This window comes from Polistes dominula, unplaced genomic scaffold, assembly GCF_049000335.1.
Source record: "Polistes dominula isolate Pdom_NZ unplaced genomic scaffold, Pdom_raw_medaka contig_373, whole genome shotgun sequence".
Lineage (NCBI taxonomy): Eukaryota > Metazoa > Arthropoda > Insecta > Hymenoptera > Vespidae > Polistes > Polistes dominula.
Window position 1 is genome coordinate 1680156 of NW_028300899.1, and position 16815 is coordinate 1696970.

Here is a 16815-nt window from a genome sequence, read left to right on the forward strand (position 1 = left end):
AGAACGCGAGACACGACGACGGTTTGATTTTTCGTCCTCTTATTGGAAATTGTATTTTATGTTCTATAGCAAAGTACACTTAGTATAGTAATTTGACGTTGAGATTGAAAGAAACGATTTCGAAGCATATTTCTCAAAAAAAAAAAAAAAAAATAAGAAAAATCAAGAGAAAAGGTATTTAAAGTAATGATTCGATATCTCATTAATAATACTTGTTCATTATTGATCTGTATTATGTGTTGTTCGATGAGTATGATTACACGAAACAAACGATCCGTGTCGGTAGATCTATATCATTCTGAAAGTAGACATAGTAGACATCAAACAAAGATAACACACCAGTCGAGCCTCGAACAACTTTGGAATTTGGTATTCGGGGTGGCCTATCTCTTCATAATCTTCAGATCTTGCATTCCATCGAATATCAAGAGTACTTTTTTTTTTTTTTTTTTCATGTTTCTCCTTTCTCCTCTTGTTTCTGTCGTTTTCTCTTTTTCTTATTTTTCGAATTACTTTTTCTTTATTGATAATCATAAATTGATATTCTAAGGATAATATTCCAAGTTTTTTTTTAACAGATTGACACTTACGATAGATAAGAATATTCTTCTTTGGTAATAATTGGTAAATAAAATGAAATTTCTATGATAAATTATTGGGGTATATTTCCGTTGATCGATAATTTGTCAAAGGGCACTTATAGTCCTAGAAGAAGAAGAAGAAGAAGAAACAAAATATAGAAAAGGAGATTATAAGTTGGCAGAAAGTTCAATGAGGGTGTAGCCATGTCCAGCAGGCACCAAAAAAGATTAGGCACGAAAGTATATATATACAAGAGTACGTGTCGTGATCGGATATAATCTTTTGTATATAATATTTTCAAAACCGTATCGATCGGTTATCTTATCTTCATGAAAAATGGCACGAATAATTATTCGTCCATAAATTCGTAGTTTCCGTCATTTAATATTTATAATATTATGTTCCCAATATCACACGGGGAATTTTCCTTCGTGATTTACATTATTTAAAACGTAGTATATATACTCGAGAGTATTTTTCAATAAATCCTAATCTAATCTAATTCATTTTTTCTTACAAATGAATTTCGAAAAGTGTCCAATTTATCATCCTAATTAGCATAATTAATATTATTTGAGAAATAATGTTTTTTTTTTTATTTTTTTTCAATGACTATGATTTAACTTACGTCACCTTCCAAATCAACTTTTTTATCATTTCATTCAACCAGCAAACTTTCATGTTACAAACTTTTATAAACGTTTTAAAATAACAAGCTGTATGAACTCTCCTTGTAAGTTAAAGTATATGTGTGTGTGTGTGTGTGAGTATCATTTCTATGAGAAAAATTATAATTTAATCATGAAAAACTTTATTAAAATGTATTCGTGTAGAGAACCAACCATTGTTCGTCACGCATCGTAGTTTTATCGTTGAACCTTGCCGTACAGCGCAACATTCAGGTGTGCCTACCTAAAAGGTTAAGGTAACTGACTTGGATTATTATTTGTGGAAAATGGATTTTACACAACTTTCAAAACAAACGGCTTATATATACAATACATATAAAAAGAGATTAGAAACTTTTAGTCGATAGTGTGTATAATTCAATATATAGAAACACATGTTAGGTTCGAATCGGTTAGATATGTATTGGTGATGTGTTAGCCGTGTTCTATTCGTTTTCTCGAGATCGTTGTTCAAGGACTCGCGCGTTTCGGTGGATGGATAGGAAGGGCATTTAAGAAGAGTATCCGCGAGCCCCATAAAGAGAAAGAGAGAGAGAGAGAGAGAGAGAGAAGACGAGTTAACATCCGTAGGGATAGTCACCGAGAATGACGTTGCATCGACGTTCTGGGCGGGTAGCTCATCAGACTTCTCGACGGTTCTGTCCTTCCTTCTCTCTTACACCATCCTCCTTCGTTCATTCGTTCTCTTCACAATCTCTTCGTGCACTCGTCTTCGTCTTCGTCTTCTTCTTCTTCTTCGTTTTCTTGGTCTTCTTCTTTTCTCCTAAGAGTCGTCTCTACTATCTCTTATCCTCCACCTTTCGGTTCTTCCTCCGCGAAGATCGCATTGTTCCAGCGAGTTCTACCTTTGTGAGGACCACGACGCCGCCTTCTTCTCGAAGGTCCAATAATACATGGAAGAGAGAGAGAGAAAGAGAGAGAGAGAGAGAGAGAGAGAGAGAGAGAGAGAGGGCCCTTCTCGATCCCGATCGAAAGCGGACAGATCGATACGAGACGCCGTCCGCGAGCGTTCATAGCTTCGGGAACAAAGAAGAAGAATCATCTTTCTTCCTTTCTTTATTTCTTTCTTTCTTTCTTTCATTCATTTTTTTCTTTCTTTATCTCACAAGCTTATACTCCTTTCTTTGGTTATATATATATATATATATAGTATAGTTCGTCGACAGGTATTGTCAGACACTTTCGAGATTGTTTTAACTATATTGCATGGAAATGTATCTTTTAAAAGATGATGTCTCTTCTAAAATTATTAGGAAATTTGTTGATTATTATATTATTTAAATAATAGATATGTTTGTTAGGTATGTGGGAAGTTAAGTTAGAGGGGAAGCAATTGATATAGAATTATTTATTTATTTGTTTATTTTGAGGAATAAATCAATTTATTAATATAGTGATAGGTTAACGAAGTTGGGAAAGAATATGAAATTAATATTATTATAAATTATTAAGATTAATTATATCAATATATCGATGATGAGAATTTACATTTAAAAATATTCTATTAATGCAGTTAAAATAGTTATACGAGATTTGATGCATTTTGATATATGGTGAATCATGGTTTCAAAGATTTTTCGATGGATATTGAAAGAGTAGTAGTGATTGGTGTTATCTAGTAAATTAATTAAACCTTTAACAATTTTGCATACAAACAATATGTCAAATATTGTTTTCTTCTTACTAAACATATTTATATCTTACACAAGTTAGAAAAGTATATATTATGTTATTGTAGGGATACATTATCTAAAACAAAATTATATATATAATAATCTAAAATTTACTCACACTTTATAAATTACTTACTGGATGTATGTCCCTATATAAGGGAAGGTCTTTGAAGAATAACAAAAATTCGTGAAAATCAAACGTTTTATATTTATATTTTAATGCGATATTAACAAATCAGTTTTACGTTAACTATAAACAAAGACAAACCTGTTTCGCATAATTTCGAATAAAATTTATATAATCTTTTCTAATGATGTCGACTATAGTATAGAAGATTTATATTTAAAAAAATATATCATTAATTCAACGATTCAACTTCAACATTTTCGTAAGATTTAAAAAACTTGATCAATCATTTGTATTAATATAACATTATATATTTTACATGAGTCAACAAATATATGCCGATAATTATAACAGTACACTATGTGTATACATTTTATAATAATATATTATTTAAATCTAAAGTTTTAACTTTTAAAAGTATCGATACATGCATGTATTCATATCCACACTTTTAACAAAGATCTTCAAAGAATAACAAAAATTCATTGAAATTAATACAAGATTTATTACCAAATAAAATGTAGATAATTTCAAAAAAATTTATTTATCAGCAATCTCATAGAATTCACATAAGAAATTTTTTCCTTTTTTTTTTGTGCTTTTAACGATAACTTACACATATACACATATCGGTAAAAGTAAAGAAATTTGTATCGATCATTTATACTTACCATCCCTGTTGATTTGTACCAAGTAGAAGAACTAATGATGAGTACGAGTTGAGAGTATGTTTTGACAAAGAAATGGTTTTCCTTTCCATCGTTAAAAAGTACTCGACAAGTAATACCCGTTGTATCGTCAAAATAAAATCCATAGGGTTTTCAAAGTGACTCGGACGAATTTTTAATTCACAAGTTGTTGTAAGATCTAAATGATTCTTATTCGTCTCGGCGACAGGCTCCATTAGAGCGGCTCCGTTACGAAATGGACCTAGTATCGATCTCTCTCTCTCTCTCTCTCTCTCTCTCTCTCTCTTTTCCCCCTTCCTCCCTAGCCCTTTCTTTCTATCTTTTTCCAAACCCAAACAAAAATAAATGAAAGAACTAAAGAAAGAGTAAGATAAGGAGACACGAACTTCTAGTAGCCAGGAAAAGGAAGTTTGATCAAGAAAAGGGGAGTGGAGGTGGGTGGAGGAGGGTGAAGGTGGGGTAAAGAAAAAGGAAGGAAGGAAGGAAGGAAGGAAGGAGAAGTGGGGATCTCGAAAACAACGCTTTACTTCCATCCCCATTCCACTTTTCTACCCGTACCTAAGCATAACCCCAATCTATCTATATAGGGGCAACCCTCCTAAAATGTATTCATAAAACCATCAAAATGGCTAGCGTTCATTTGTTCGCACGATGCATCGACGGGGTTCAAGCAAGATGATAGATGTACAGCATCCCTCGACATGAAGCAAGAGGGAGCACCCCTCGATCGTTTCGAGAGCAGCAACTGATGTGGTGGTAGAACGGGAAACCCTGGTTGGTCCTGCCAGGGATTTAACTGATGTGCGAGAGAGAGAGGGAGAAAGAAATACGCAACGGCTCCAAGAGATTGGAGCATCCTAGTGGGGGGGAATTCGAAGGGTCGTATTAATGGTCCTGGAAATTGAAAACGCGTCTGGCAAACCAAAGTGGGTTGGCCTCTCTTCCTTTCTCTCTTTTTTCTACCCCCTCCCCTTGCCCTTTTCTACCCTCAACCTCTATCTATCTTTTGTCCTGTTCTTGCTCGATTGTTTCCACTGGCTGAAATATATATATCCGAACAAAATGGCGTATCACCGTAGGATTTCATTTGGATTAATTTGATCTTGCGTATAGATCAAAACTGACGAAATATTCTATATTACACGAATTTTCTATTAATAAAATATTTCATATAAATAAATGGGATAAATTTAATTTTGTAATGATATAGATTTAATATGTAAATGAATAAATTATACGCATAGATAGATGTTAATAATAACGAATTGACTAGTAGTATAGATAAAGTCTTCTTTGTCGGTGAATTGATATTAAGGTGCCAATAACAAGGATGATGGGAGTATCGGTTGGTGTATCGCTTGTATATGGTTTATGGGCTTGTATCGAGATACAAATGCTTCACGGAACGATGACTCGCTTTGATCATCGTCGTTGTAATCGTCGTTGTCGTTGTGGTCGTCATCGTCACCATCATCATCGTTGTGGGTAGGTTTCAATACACCATTGCAATTCGATGTCCATACCGAACATTGATTTTATATTTATTCGAAGAAATCGAGGTGAGTTTGATACACTAAATACACACACACACACACACACACACAGAGAAACACACGTAAATCTCGATCTGATTCGACTAAAACGACTGACAACAACGACTATAACTAAGAAACGAGTAAAACGATTGTATGTTGCCAGTGGACTCGTAACAGTTTCTTAATTGAGAGCTATGCCAGCGAAGTATACTGCTGGCCCTCCTCTGCACCGATGACAGGACCTCCATTGTCGCGTCCAACGAAAGACGACGCGAGGTATCTCTTGGAAAAAGATGATGCTGCGAGTTCGAACCGATGATCGTGAAAAGTCATCACGAGTTATCGAACCGCGTTGCCTTATTTATTTCTCCTCTCTCTCTCTCTCTCTCTCTCTCTTTTTATAGTTCATTTTGTTCCCCCAACCCCCATTGTCGTTTGCTTTAGAAAAGAAAAAAAAATTTTTATTAATCACGAAAAGGGAAAAAAAGAAATATTTTATTAATATGTCACCCCGAAAATCATCAATCGGAATCACGATCATTTTTCATTTTATTTATTTATTTTTTTTTTTTTTTTTTTTTTGTTATTATATCTGTTCCCACGTATAGAAACGCAATATCTTCTATATATATATAAACGAAATAATAATAATAATAATAATAAAAAAAAAACATACAATCTTAAACTCGAGTCTCGAGAATAAATTCCAAACGTTCGATTGGCTTCGTGAAAAGTCGAGAATGAGGGTGAATATAAGAGGGATGAGATGAGGAGGAGAAAGAGAAAGAGAAGAAGAAGGAGTAGTAGGAGAAGGGAGAGGGGAAGGGTGTAAAAAGGAAAGGGGGGAACGTCGTGTTCGAGGATCGAACTTTGTATTCATAACACTGAGGCCGAAATAACGCGGCACTCAACGGACGATACATCACGCGGAGTGAAAAAGAGACGAAAAACGAGAGAGGAGGGATAGGGGAGGGAGGGCAGGCTTGAAAAAAGAAGAGAATGAGATGGAACAACCATGGAGTGGGGAGGGGGAGGGATGGGCTTATATATATATATATGAAGAAAGATAGAAAGAGAGGAAAAAAGGAAGAAGAAAGGTGAAGAAAGAAAAGAGAAAGAGAGAAAGAACGCGCGTGGTTGGATGGCCACTATCAGAGGCTCTCTATGATTAATGATCGGAGTATAATGCTGTTTTCATTAAACTCATTTCAGTGCAGCTCTCGTATATAGCGCCGCCATGATCGACCTTTGGTTCGGGGCATACGCGCGCCCTTAGCTCCTTTCTCGACAGTTGCCTCTGCACGCTTGGGACTTGATTATGACGTCTATATGAAAATCGTCCTTGAATACTACCTCTCTTTCTATCTTTCGTATATTTTCTCGTTCTTTTCTCTCTCTCTCTCTCTCTCTCTCTCTCTCTTTTTCTATCTTTTTCTATCTCTATCTTTCTTTTTAACGGGCACGTTCTTCTAATCGTCGTTATTGTCGTTTATGGTTGCAGGACTACCACATCACGATCATATAGATCAATGATAATTCTCTGTCACTCTTTCACTCTTGTCTTTTGTTCTTTCTTCTTCTCTTAATTCTTTAAAATTTACTTGAGATATCTTATTTCGATAATAAAATAAATAAAATATCAACTATCTCGTTGCTATAAGCTCGTAAATTGTTAATCGCTTGTTCACCTTGATGGCCGATATAGAAAGAGAAAAAAAGAGAAAAATGTAGATTAATTATTCCACGCTAATCGTTTATACCGGTTCTCTTCCTTCTATCCTCATTTTCCAGATAATTTAACGAGTTCGTACAGCATGTATGTGGTATGTAGGTATATAGATATACGTTTAATAAGGATACACCTATAGGTATAGTTAGCTAGCTAGCTTGCTTGCTAACCGTGTTCGAACCAATGTCCGAGCTTAATGCGATAATCCCCATTTTTTTATCCTCTTCATTTTTGAACCCTTTAAGAATTATTACTGCATACCAGGACTATATAATTTTTCATTAGAAGCTACATTATTTATAGGAAGATGCCGAGGGGGTTGAGGTAAAGCATCAACAGGATGATGATCCTTGGGCTGGACGCAATTACACCGTGGATCTCGAAACTGGTGAGTCGACATTCGATTTTTCTTTATTTTAATGTCGTTTAATATTCTTCTTGTTTTTATAATCTATTTTTTATAATCAATCAACGTTAAATTTGATTTTATTCAATTTCTCGTTTCACTCTTAAACAATCTGTGCACATGTAGAAAATTGACTGAAATATTATTCAACCCTCTCTTGGAATGATTTCTTTATACATAAAATAAGTTATATATTAGTTTATATATAACTTACAATTATTTAGTGAAATCGGATAGGTTTCTATTAAATAAAAACTTATATACATATATATATTTGGTAAAAAATTAACTGAAAAAATATTCAACCCCTTCTTAGAATGATTTGCTAATCTTTGGCAATGATTGATAACTCATAACGTCATATATATACTTACTTACTTACTTACTTACTTATGTTACTTACTTACTTGCTCACTTACTTTACGTTAGCAATTTTTCGACGTAAGGAAAAAATTGTACTTCGACTTAACGATTTATCTTTCTCGAGAGTTCCCAATTAAAGAAGTCGATCAAACGTGCAGGAACGCCGTACACGCTCCCATTGGATTTCTTTGTGCATCGAGCGAACAGCTGAATACAAGCTGGTCCTTCGTTGGCTGCTTATTCTCGGACCGTGTCGAATTAACGCGGCAATTTGTAAGAACCAATTTTAGCATCGAGTCGTATGAGTGAGCACCTGGCGGCACCTTTCGCGCTTATAATTACCATAAACGCGACCGACCAATGTTATCTTGTGAATGTCGAAAAACTTTTGATCGAACCTAAGAGAAAGAGAAAGAAACTTTGACATTTGATAAAAGCGCGGAACGTGTCAATCAATTTGACAAACATTTCACCTAAGAAATAATACGAACTTTAGTTACGTATCAACGAGGGAATGCGTATAGTTATTTATTTTATATATATATATATATTTTTTGTTTCCCCCACGTTGTCTGTCGTAATTCTACTAGAATTTAAATGTTAGATTCGCATTAATTTATTATTAATTTCGTTCGAGACGTAAACAACATTTGATCAAACGTTTTAAACAGATTTCAAACAAAATTCGATTTTATTGAAATGATTTAATTTAATCGTATATATATATATATATATATATATATATATATATATATATATATATATAACGCGACTTTCCAAAAGTCACCTATACTTCTTGATATTACCTGGCATCGCAATTACGAAGAGTGCATTGTACGAAGGTAAGAAATTTGGAGGGAAAAATATCTATGTTGACAGACGTGTTTTTTTGTAAATTCGACTGAGAAAATACGAATGGACGTTGTCGCAACTCGGACACGTAACACATATATGAAAAAGAAAAATAAATAAAGTAAGAAAGTATCAGAAGGAAGTATGAGTATGAGAAAGTAAGAAAGTATGAGAAAGTAAGAAAGTATGAGAAGCACACACTGTATATGTGTGTGTGTGTGTGTGTGAGAGAGTTGGTACTTGGATCGAAGGGACTGCACTTTATTCAGGTAGGATAACGACGGGCTTTGCCAGGCAGGTACCAGTTCCGGAGGAGTCCAAGAAGTCGGGGAGTGGCATCAGGAACGCCCTCGCTACCTTTCTCCCCTCCTCCTTCACTTCTTCTTCTTCTTCTTCTTCTTCTTCTTCTACTTCTTCTTCTCTTCTTCTTCCCTGTTCCTTCTTATGTCTCTCTTCGTTCTCGAGTCTCGAGTTGGCTAGGCCCTTCTTCAACTCCCTTCCACACACTTCTCCTCCTTTGCCTTTGCATTTAATTACTTTGCGTTGAAGCGAGCGTGCTCGTTTCACCGTGAACCCACTCTCTTCCCTTCTCCTTTAGAAGACTCAAACGTCGAGGCAATTTACGAGGATCCTCTTCGTTTCTCTTTCTTTCTTTCTTCTTTTTTTTTTTTTTTTTTTAATAATTTATTTTATTTTATTTGCTTGTTTGTTTCAATCTTTCTCTCGTTTCTTCGTATAAATTTTTTTATGAATTTTACTTTTCACTTGTATTCCAATTTAAAGCAAATATTAATGTAATTATCTTAATGACCATATTTCTTTCTATATATATATATATTTTTTTATCTTTATCTTTCTATTGTTTGTTCGAAAAATGTTTTTTTTTTTAATTAATTTTTCCTCACATTTCAACGTACTACAAAAGTTTATAATATAATTATCGTTTAGTATCATAATTTCTTTTTATATTACAGATTTTTCTGACTTCAAATACAAAACAATACGTATGTTATAAATTCAACAAATTATTATCAAAGATCATCGTATCATTCGTCTTCTTGTCTATACAAATTTTTTTTTTTTTTTTTTTTTTGTTAATTTTTATTCTTACAGTGTTCCGATAACTAACTAAAATTCCAATAGAACGACAATTTTAGCCAACAGCGGCAAATAATTAGCCTCTTGCATAGGGGTCCCGTTTTATCGACGATAATTGCATAATTAACGTCGTTGAATTCTTTGTCGTTGATTTTATCAATCCATCTATCTATATATATATATATATAATATTCAACATAGTATATACCGTATCCGTGTAATCGCGTTAACGTTTACGGAAATTAAATGCTAAAGCCTAGTGGTACGGTATGTTATAAATAGTATGTATGGTAATCGAAGCAGTCAGTAAAAGTTTTTCGAATAATAATAATAATAATAATTATAATCACAATTATAAAATAATAATAATAATAACAATAATAATAATGATAAGAATATAAGAAGAAAGAAAGAAAGAAAGAAAGAGAACTGTTGGACCGTGTGCAAGGAGTTCGATGAAGCTGCTCCGCGATTCGATTCGAGCAATATAATAAGTTCTTTCTATTGGTCGAACAGAGGAAAAGGATCGAAGGAGATCGAAATAAATAAAGAAATAAAGAAAGAAAGAAAGAGAAAGAGAGAGAGCAACGAAGCTCATTACGCGGCTATCTCGTCGTCGATCGACTCGAGCCTATTCGACGTACGGCGCGTGTGATTAATGAGCCGGGGCGACTGATATACACAAAAGCCACTCGATTTCTTTGCCCGTCCCGTAGTCCCTGTTTCTCTACTCAGATTTATCGAGAGAAAATGGAGATCTAAAAAGTCGCCGGCAAGATGGCGGGACCTCGAAGGAAATACACACACTGTTTCTACTATACCAACGCCTGTTCCTGTTTGCTTGCTTGGTTTCTTGTTAGTTCTTGTTAGTCCACCCTAGAATATACTTTTTTTTACATTTTTCCTATTTTTTTTATATGTTATTCTTTCGACAAAGGAGAGAGAAAAAAGGAAACGAAAGGTGTATGGTGGCCATTAGAAATTTTTTTTCTATTTTTTTTCTATTTTTTTTTTGATAAAGATTTAATCGGTACACTACGTAATGGTTATGAGAATGAAGAGAAAGGAAAATAGAATCGTTATAATTTTGTTATTAAATAATATATATATGTATATATATAGGATAATTTATTCTTAAACAGAATTGATAAGATTAATTGTAAATTATATAATACGTTTTATTTATTTCTTTTTGTTTTTTTTTTAATTTAATTTTATTCGTGTTCGATGAAATTGTTCAGAGAAATTGTTGGATCGCGATTATATCTAAAGCGTACGAATAAAAATGAATTTCTCGTGCTGATCGCGATCTATCGACGAGACGGAAAACAGCAAAGAACAAGAAAGAGGAAAAAATAAATAAATAAATAAAGAAAGAACATAATTCATTGAAGAAGAAAATAGATGATGATAAAAAAAAAACATGCGAGGAAAGGTAAGAAGGATTATCATCGTGCTAGGTGCTTGTACCAATTTGACGAAGCATGATGGATTACACGCGGTCCAGTTGTTAAAAGTTTATAGACGTTGAATAAATTATCATAGCATTGTCTTTTCTCAAGAACGCTATATTAGCGCATTTGGGTGCGCCAATGAAATAAACTTTATAATCAAATTCATTTTTACGATTATCGTTGTGTGAAAATCACCTTTAGTGATTTTCTTTTTTAAATCAAGTCAAGAAGAAAAAAAAACAAACAAAATAAAAAAAGTAAATCATTTTCAATGGAACGATAAAAACGACAAAAATATATCCGAGATTATATTCGTTGGAATTTATTATTAAGGATATCAAATGAAACCTTGTATTGCGAGTATTCGACAAAACGAGATGAAGAAAAAAAACAACAACAACAAAATGTTGATTTGATAATAAAGACCACGATGTCTCTTGCAATACGTGTAGAGTACGACAGACAACAAGTGTTATTTGTATTAGTAAGTAAAGTACGGATTAAAACTTGTTTCATCACTTTTTACTTATTATTAATATTTTTTTTTATATTATATTCATATATGAATAAAAATCTAATTGCGAAACGTTTTATCTATCCGATTTGTCACATTATCTATTTCTAATGACGAAATTTGCTTTGATTATATCAGTATGGTGGTGTGTGCTGTGAATTACGAGCACATTTTTTTTTACGAATGAAAATATATATTTGTTCGCAAATCACGAGATTCCACTGTTGTATATATTTCGATGTAAATCTCACGATGATTTTAAAATCCCATATTCATTGTCAGCAAGCCTCGTTATTACCTATCGATGATAGTAAAATCGATTGTTGTTGGCTGAGAATCGAGGTACGAGGAAATCGTATAATGGGCGTTCGATTTGTTCGACTCCGCCTTCCTTCGACGTTATCTTCGTAAACTTTGAACGTTAGAATCTTGGCGAAAGGTTTTCGAATGTCCTCGATGAACGATCTCACACACACACACTCACACACAAACAAGGGGGGAGTCTCCTCTTTGTCGGAGTAAATTTTCTTATTTTTTTTTTCTTTTTTTTTTTTCATATGAGATCTTTGAAAAGACGAAAAGAGAGAATTTAAAAAAGAATTAAAAAAAAAAATAATAAAAAGAATCGCAAGGGGAGGCAAAAAAATGGTCATCATCGTTCGATACGGGTACTCGAATATATAGGAGAATACTCTTATGTGTGAAGTATAGAAGTGGTGGGGGAGGGGAGGGGGAGCGGTGATGGTTGAGGGAGGGAGGGAGGGAGGGAGGGGGTCGAGGGGTTGGTTATAGGGACGCATGCGTGAACTGTGTAAAAGGAGACATCTGCCACGTGCGCGGGCGTTGCAGGCGGCGCGTTGCGTATCCATGCGTTGGACGAAATCTCTTATGGGGGAAGATCGTATTGGAAAGCATGGCCGCATCCGCCATGCGTACGCGCAGACGCTTCGACATAACATTTTTTTTTCTCTCTCTCTCTCTTTCTCTCCCTTTTTCTCTTTTTTTTTGCTTTCACTTTTTGTCTCTCTCTCTCTCTCTCTATTTCTATTTCTATTTTTCTTTTTTTTTTATTTCCACTCGAAAATTAATCGTTTTAAAAGATCGAAGTTCCTAGCCGGATTCTCCTTTCTTCGGAACAATTTATTTGATATGATCGACGGCAAGAGATCGTTAAAGTTCAAATACACGTTGGTTTAAAAAAAAAAAAAAGAAAAAAAAGAAGAAGAAAATAAAATGAAAAAAAGTAAGCGTACAATTTTACGATGCATACAAAAATATTTCGTTTTTTTTCTTTTTTTCGATAGAAAAATTACAAATGGATAATAAATGCATTATTTCGATCGAACGTTGAACCTTTTTTTCCACGTAGCGTCCTATTTTAATTTCCGCTTCGATTCGTTACGAGTTGGTACCACCACCTCACACTCGAGGAATGAGGGGGGAAAAAAGAAAAGAAATGAAAAGAAAAGAAAAGGGAATTAAAAAAAAAAAAAAATAAATAATAATAATATCCAACTGCGGCAATGCGTGGCAACGGCCGTGACTAATTTCGTTCGAGGTGCTTTCGGAATTGGAAACGGAGCCGACCGCGAAAAACTGAAATTCATGGTGTTGTTCCTCTACCACTTGACGTAACGCACCAAATTCCATATGCCGTTGTACTTTTCCAAAGAAGGAAATCCATTTGTTTCGAATATTTCTTATTGGTCATCGTAGATTAGAGAAAGTATTACCAAAAGTAATACTTAATCGTATCATTAAATTTGTGCTTGTTAGAGACGTCAAAGGGTGGTGGTGGTGGTGGTGGCGTAGTCCAGTGTTTTCTGATTTTGCGATGACCGGTCAAACGAGAGTGATGGAACTTTTCTCTTTTGGCTCGTTGTTAGGGAGAAACTAAGAGAGAGAGAGAGAGAGAGAGAGAGAGAGAGAGAACTGGAATCAATATTTGGAGCCGTACGTGTTCCGCCATGTTAGTACGACTATACCAAGCAGAAATCCCCATGGGGGTTGCGCGAGTTGCTGGCAGGGTCGGGGGCAGCTGCCCTGGCGTAGTGGTATGGCGTGGTGGTATGGCGTGCCGTGTACGGGCTCACAGGGATACTCGGGGCCATGACTTGCCATATCCACCCACCCTCTGTATAACACGAGCACGCACCATTACTCATATCGTGGCTCGTTGCACGCCACGGATTCGTCCTGAATCCAGGAGGGCACTCTTCCGAGCTGCTACTACGATTAAAATAGACGGCTACGGTTGCTGGTCAATTCGGTTTTTTGTTTTTTTTTTTTCATTTTCTTCGAAAATTACGATAGCTCAAATGTGTTACGTAAATACAAAATTCGTATTTCAATTTCTTTTTTTGTTTTTTAAATTAAGTATTCGATAAGAAATAATAAGCACGTACGTACAACATTTTGTTATCTTTTTCTAACAAGGACCGCATACGGTTAGCCCCCAAGGTCTTAACTAATGTTCGATAATAAAATATCAAACTGGTTTTTCTATGCACTAGTAATTCCCAAAGGGATATTTTCTATTTGTTTATTTTTTTTCTTTTATTACGCTGACACTTAAATTAGCAGAATTCGTGCAACAACGTCGTCGTCGTCGTCGTCGTCGTCTATGAAAAAGAAAAATTCCTTTTCCAAGAAGCGGTAAGAAATTTCGATCGAGATTAGGAATATGATGGCGCGACGCAGCTAACCGGCTAGCTAGCTAGCTAGCTGCCTAGTCGCGAACATAATTAATCACAAGAAGCAATAACTCATAGGCAGAAGGAACGTTTCGACCAATCGATCTGAATTCCAACGGTGATGGTAACGTTAAATTAATCATCTTTAGAGACTGGACGAGCAAGAGTCACGGTTTACTAATACGTCGCTCAGGGAATAATTTAATTAGGCAAAAGTATGGTGCCTAAAGGAGAAGTTACTACGCGAGGTGACTTTAATAAAAAAAAAAAAAAGTATATTCTAGTCTCCCATCGACAAAAGATTTGGAATTTACCTTTTGAATGAATATCAAAAGATTCGAGGTCTTCTTCTTCTTCTTCTTCTTCTTCTTCTTCTTTATGTTGGTATTTCTCTATCATCGGATTAGAACATTACCATAAAACTCATATTAGGGTTGAAGATATAACGATGACAAGGTGAACGATGACAGTTGGCAAGTAACGATGAAAAGTTAAATCAGTGGCACGTCTTCTCTGCTCTTCGGCTGCCTTTTTAACTTTTCGAATTTCTTGCCACAATGGAGAGGAGTTCCTGACGAAGTTGTAGTAGACGAGGGTTGTTACCTGACTCAGGGCATCTACTACAATTTTCTTTCAAACATTTGACTAAATGTGTTATAATAATCATCATTATCGTTACGTGAAAATAATCAAGATTTGATTTTTCTTCTTTCAAATTTTCTAACGTCACACAAATCTCTAATCGCGAGAGTATTGAAAAATAAATCTACGTACACGTTAATATACGTTGACGCATATAACACCTTTTCTTTCGATCATTCGTACGAAAATACAAATTCGAGTACTCGAGAATAATGTAAAGCCAAACATTAAATAAACAACAGACGAAGTTAAGGACACTAAGGTAGGCTCCTTCGCCAGAGATCGTGTTGATTTAGGATAGATATGTATCAGAACGCGTTCCTTGAGGTCAACCTGTCACTTCAAGTACCATTAGCCCTTTCTAGACACCCTCTCCAGACACAACCTTCAACCTATCATTATTGCATCCAATCGTTCTTTTTTCCCAACCTACTCCTTCCACGAAACACCTTCCTGAGAAACTTTCTCCCTCTCTCTTTCTCTCTCTCTATCTATCTCTTTCTTTCTTTCTTTCTTTCTTTCTTGCTTTCTTTCTCTCATTTGAGTACCTCTTCGCGGACTTTGTTTTTCGTTACGAAGCAAATTCCTTTCTAGTCGATTAATATTTAACAATACACACTCATACACATACTCACGCAAGCACTCATACAACAAGCGCATAAAAAAGAGTTGGTCGTTTTTGCATTCGAAAAGATACCAGAAGAGAATTGCGGACGGGGTTTCAACTTTGTGTGAAATCTGCCGATCAGCACTTGCTGAACGCATCCTCGTAAAGAGAAAGAGAGAGAGAGTAGGCTTTGGCAAATAAAAAAAAAAAATAAAAAAAATTGTAATGCGTGTCGCGTGTTTCGGTCATGACAATTTATTTATTTTCTTTATGATTGTGATTCACTTATGATCACTCGTAACATGTGAATTTATCAAAGAACAACGAGATACGATATTATAGATTAATTGATTTTAAATCTGATCTGTGTCATCTGAAAGGGTTCGCATCGTTCCTATCTTCCGTTTCTTTCTCTCCCTCTCCCTCTCTCTCTCTCTCTTTCTCTTTTACTGTCTCATTCCGTTTTCATCGAATTCATGCATCACGACAACTTGCAACACCTACTTCCGAGGTCATGAACTAACAGTGTTCCTTTTGAATGTGGGCCGTAAAAATGTAGGTTACAAATTTTGATATCAGATGTGACGCAGTAAGTTGGTTATGCGTCTTCTTTGATCGGTCAGACGAGATTTTTCTTGTTTTTTTTTTTTTTTTTTTTTTTTTTTAATCTTCTAGACTTGATTCATACATTTTGTGAGAAAATAAAATGAATTTACATTCGCACTGGGAACTGTTTTTAGATCATAATTTTCTGTTTTTTTTTTTTTTTTTTTTTTTTTTTTCATTCACTTCAGGGTCAACACATTTTGTATTATCTCGAAGAATCTTAACGTGGTAGTCAAAGGAATCACACACATAGAACACTAACTTCACTTAACGTGTTCCCCTCATTATTTTTGCCGAGTTTTTGAGAAAGAGGGAGAGAGGGAGAGAGAAAGAGATCAAGATCGTAGGATCTCGTAAAGAACACGTCGTAAGAGGCACTATCAGTATAAGTACCAGCACCACCAGAAGTAGTAGTAGCAGCAGCAACAACAGCAGCAACAGCAGCTACTTGGGTACGTCGTTTCGTACCAAGTTGAGATCGTATCACAAATAGGAAGAAACTTTAAAGAAGAAGTTCTTCTAAGTTGTAGTTAACGCGTACTTGCCTTATACGACC

At 34.9% G+C, this 16815-nt stretch overlaps 1 protein-coding gene across 9 annotated transcripts in view; it reads left to right on the forward strand.

Moving 5' to 3' along the window:
- The window catches only part of cnc (NFE2 like bZIP transcription factor cap-n-collar), a 108363-nt gene that overhangs the window by 39191 nt on the left and 52357 nt on the right, over positions 1-16815 (forward strand). For all 9 annotated transcript variants that reach the window (XM_015334140.2, XM_089178287.1, XM_015333880.2 and 6 more), the window contains one exon: positions 7328-7412. In XM_015334140.2, coding sequence (XP_015189626.2) covers positions 7328-7412 — 85 coding nt within the window. The remainder of the gene's footprint in view (positions 1-7327; positions 7413-16815) is intronic.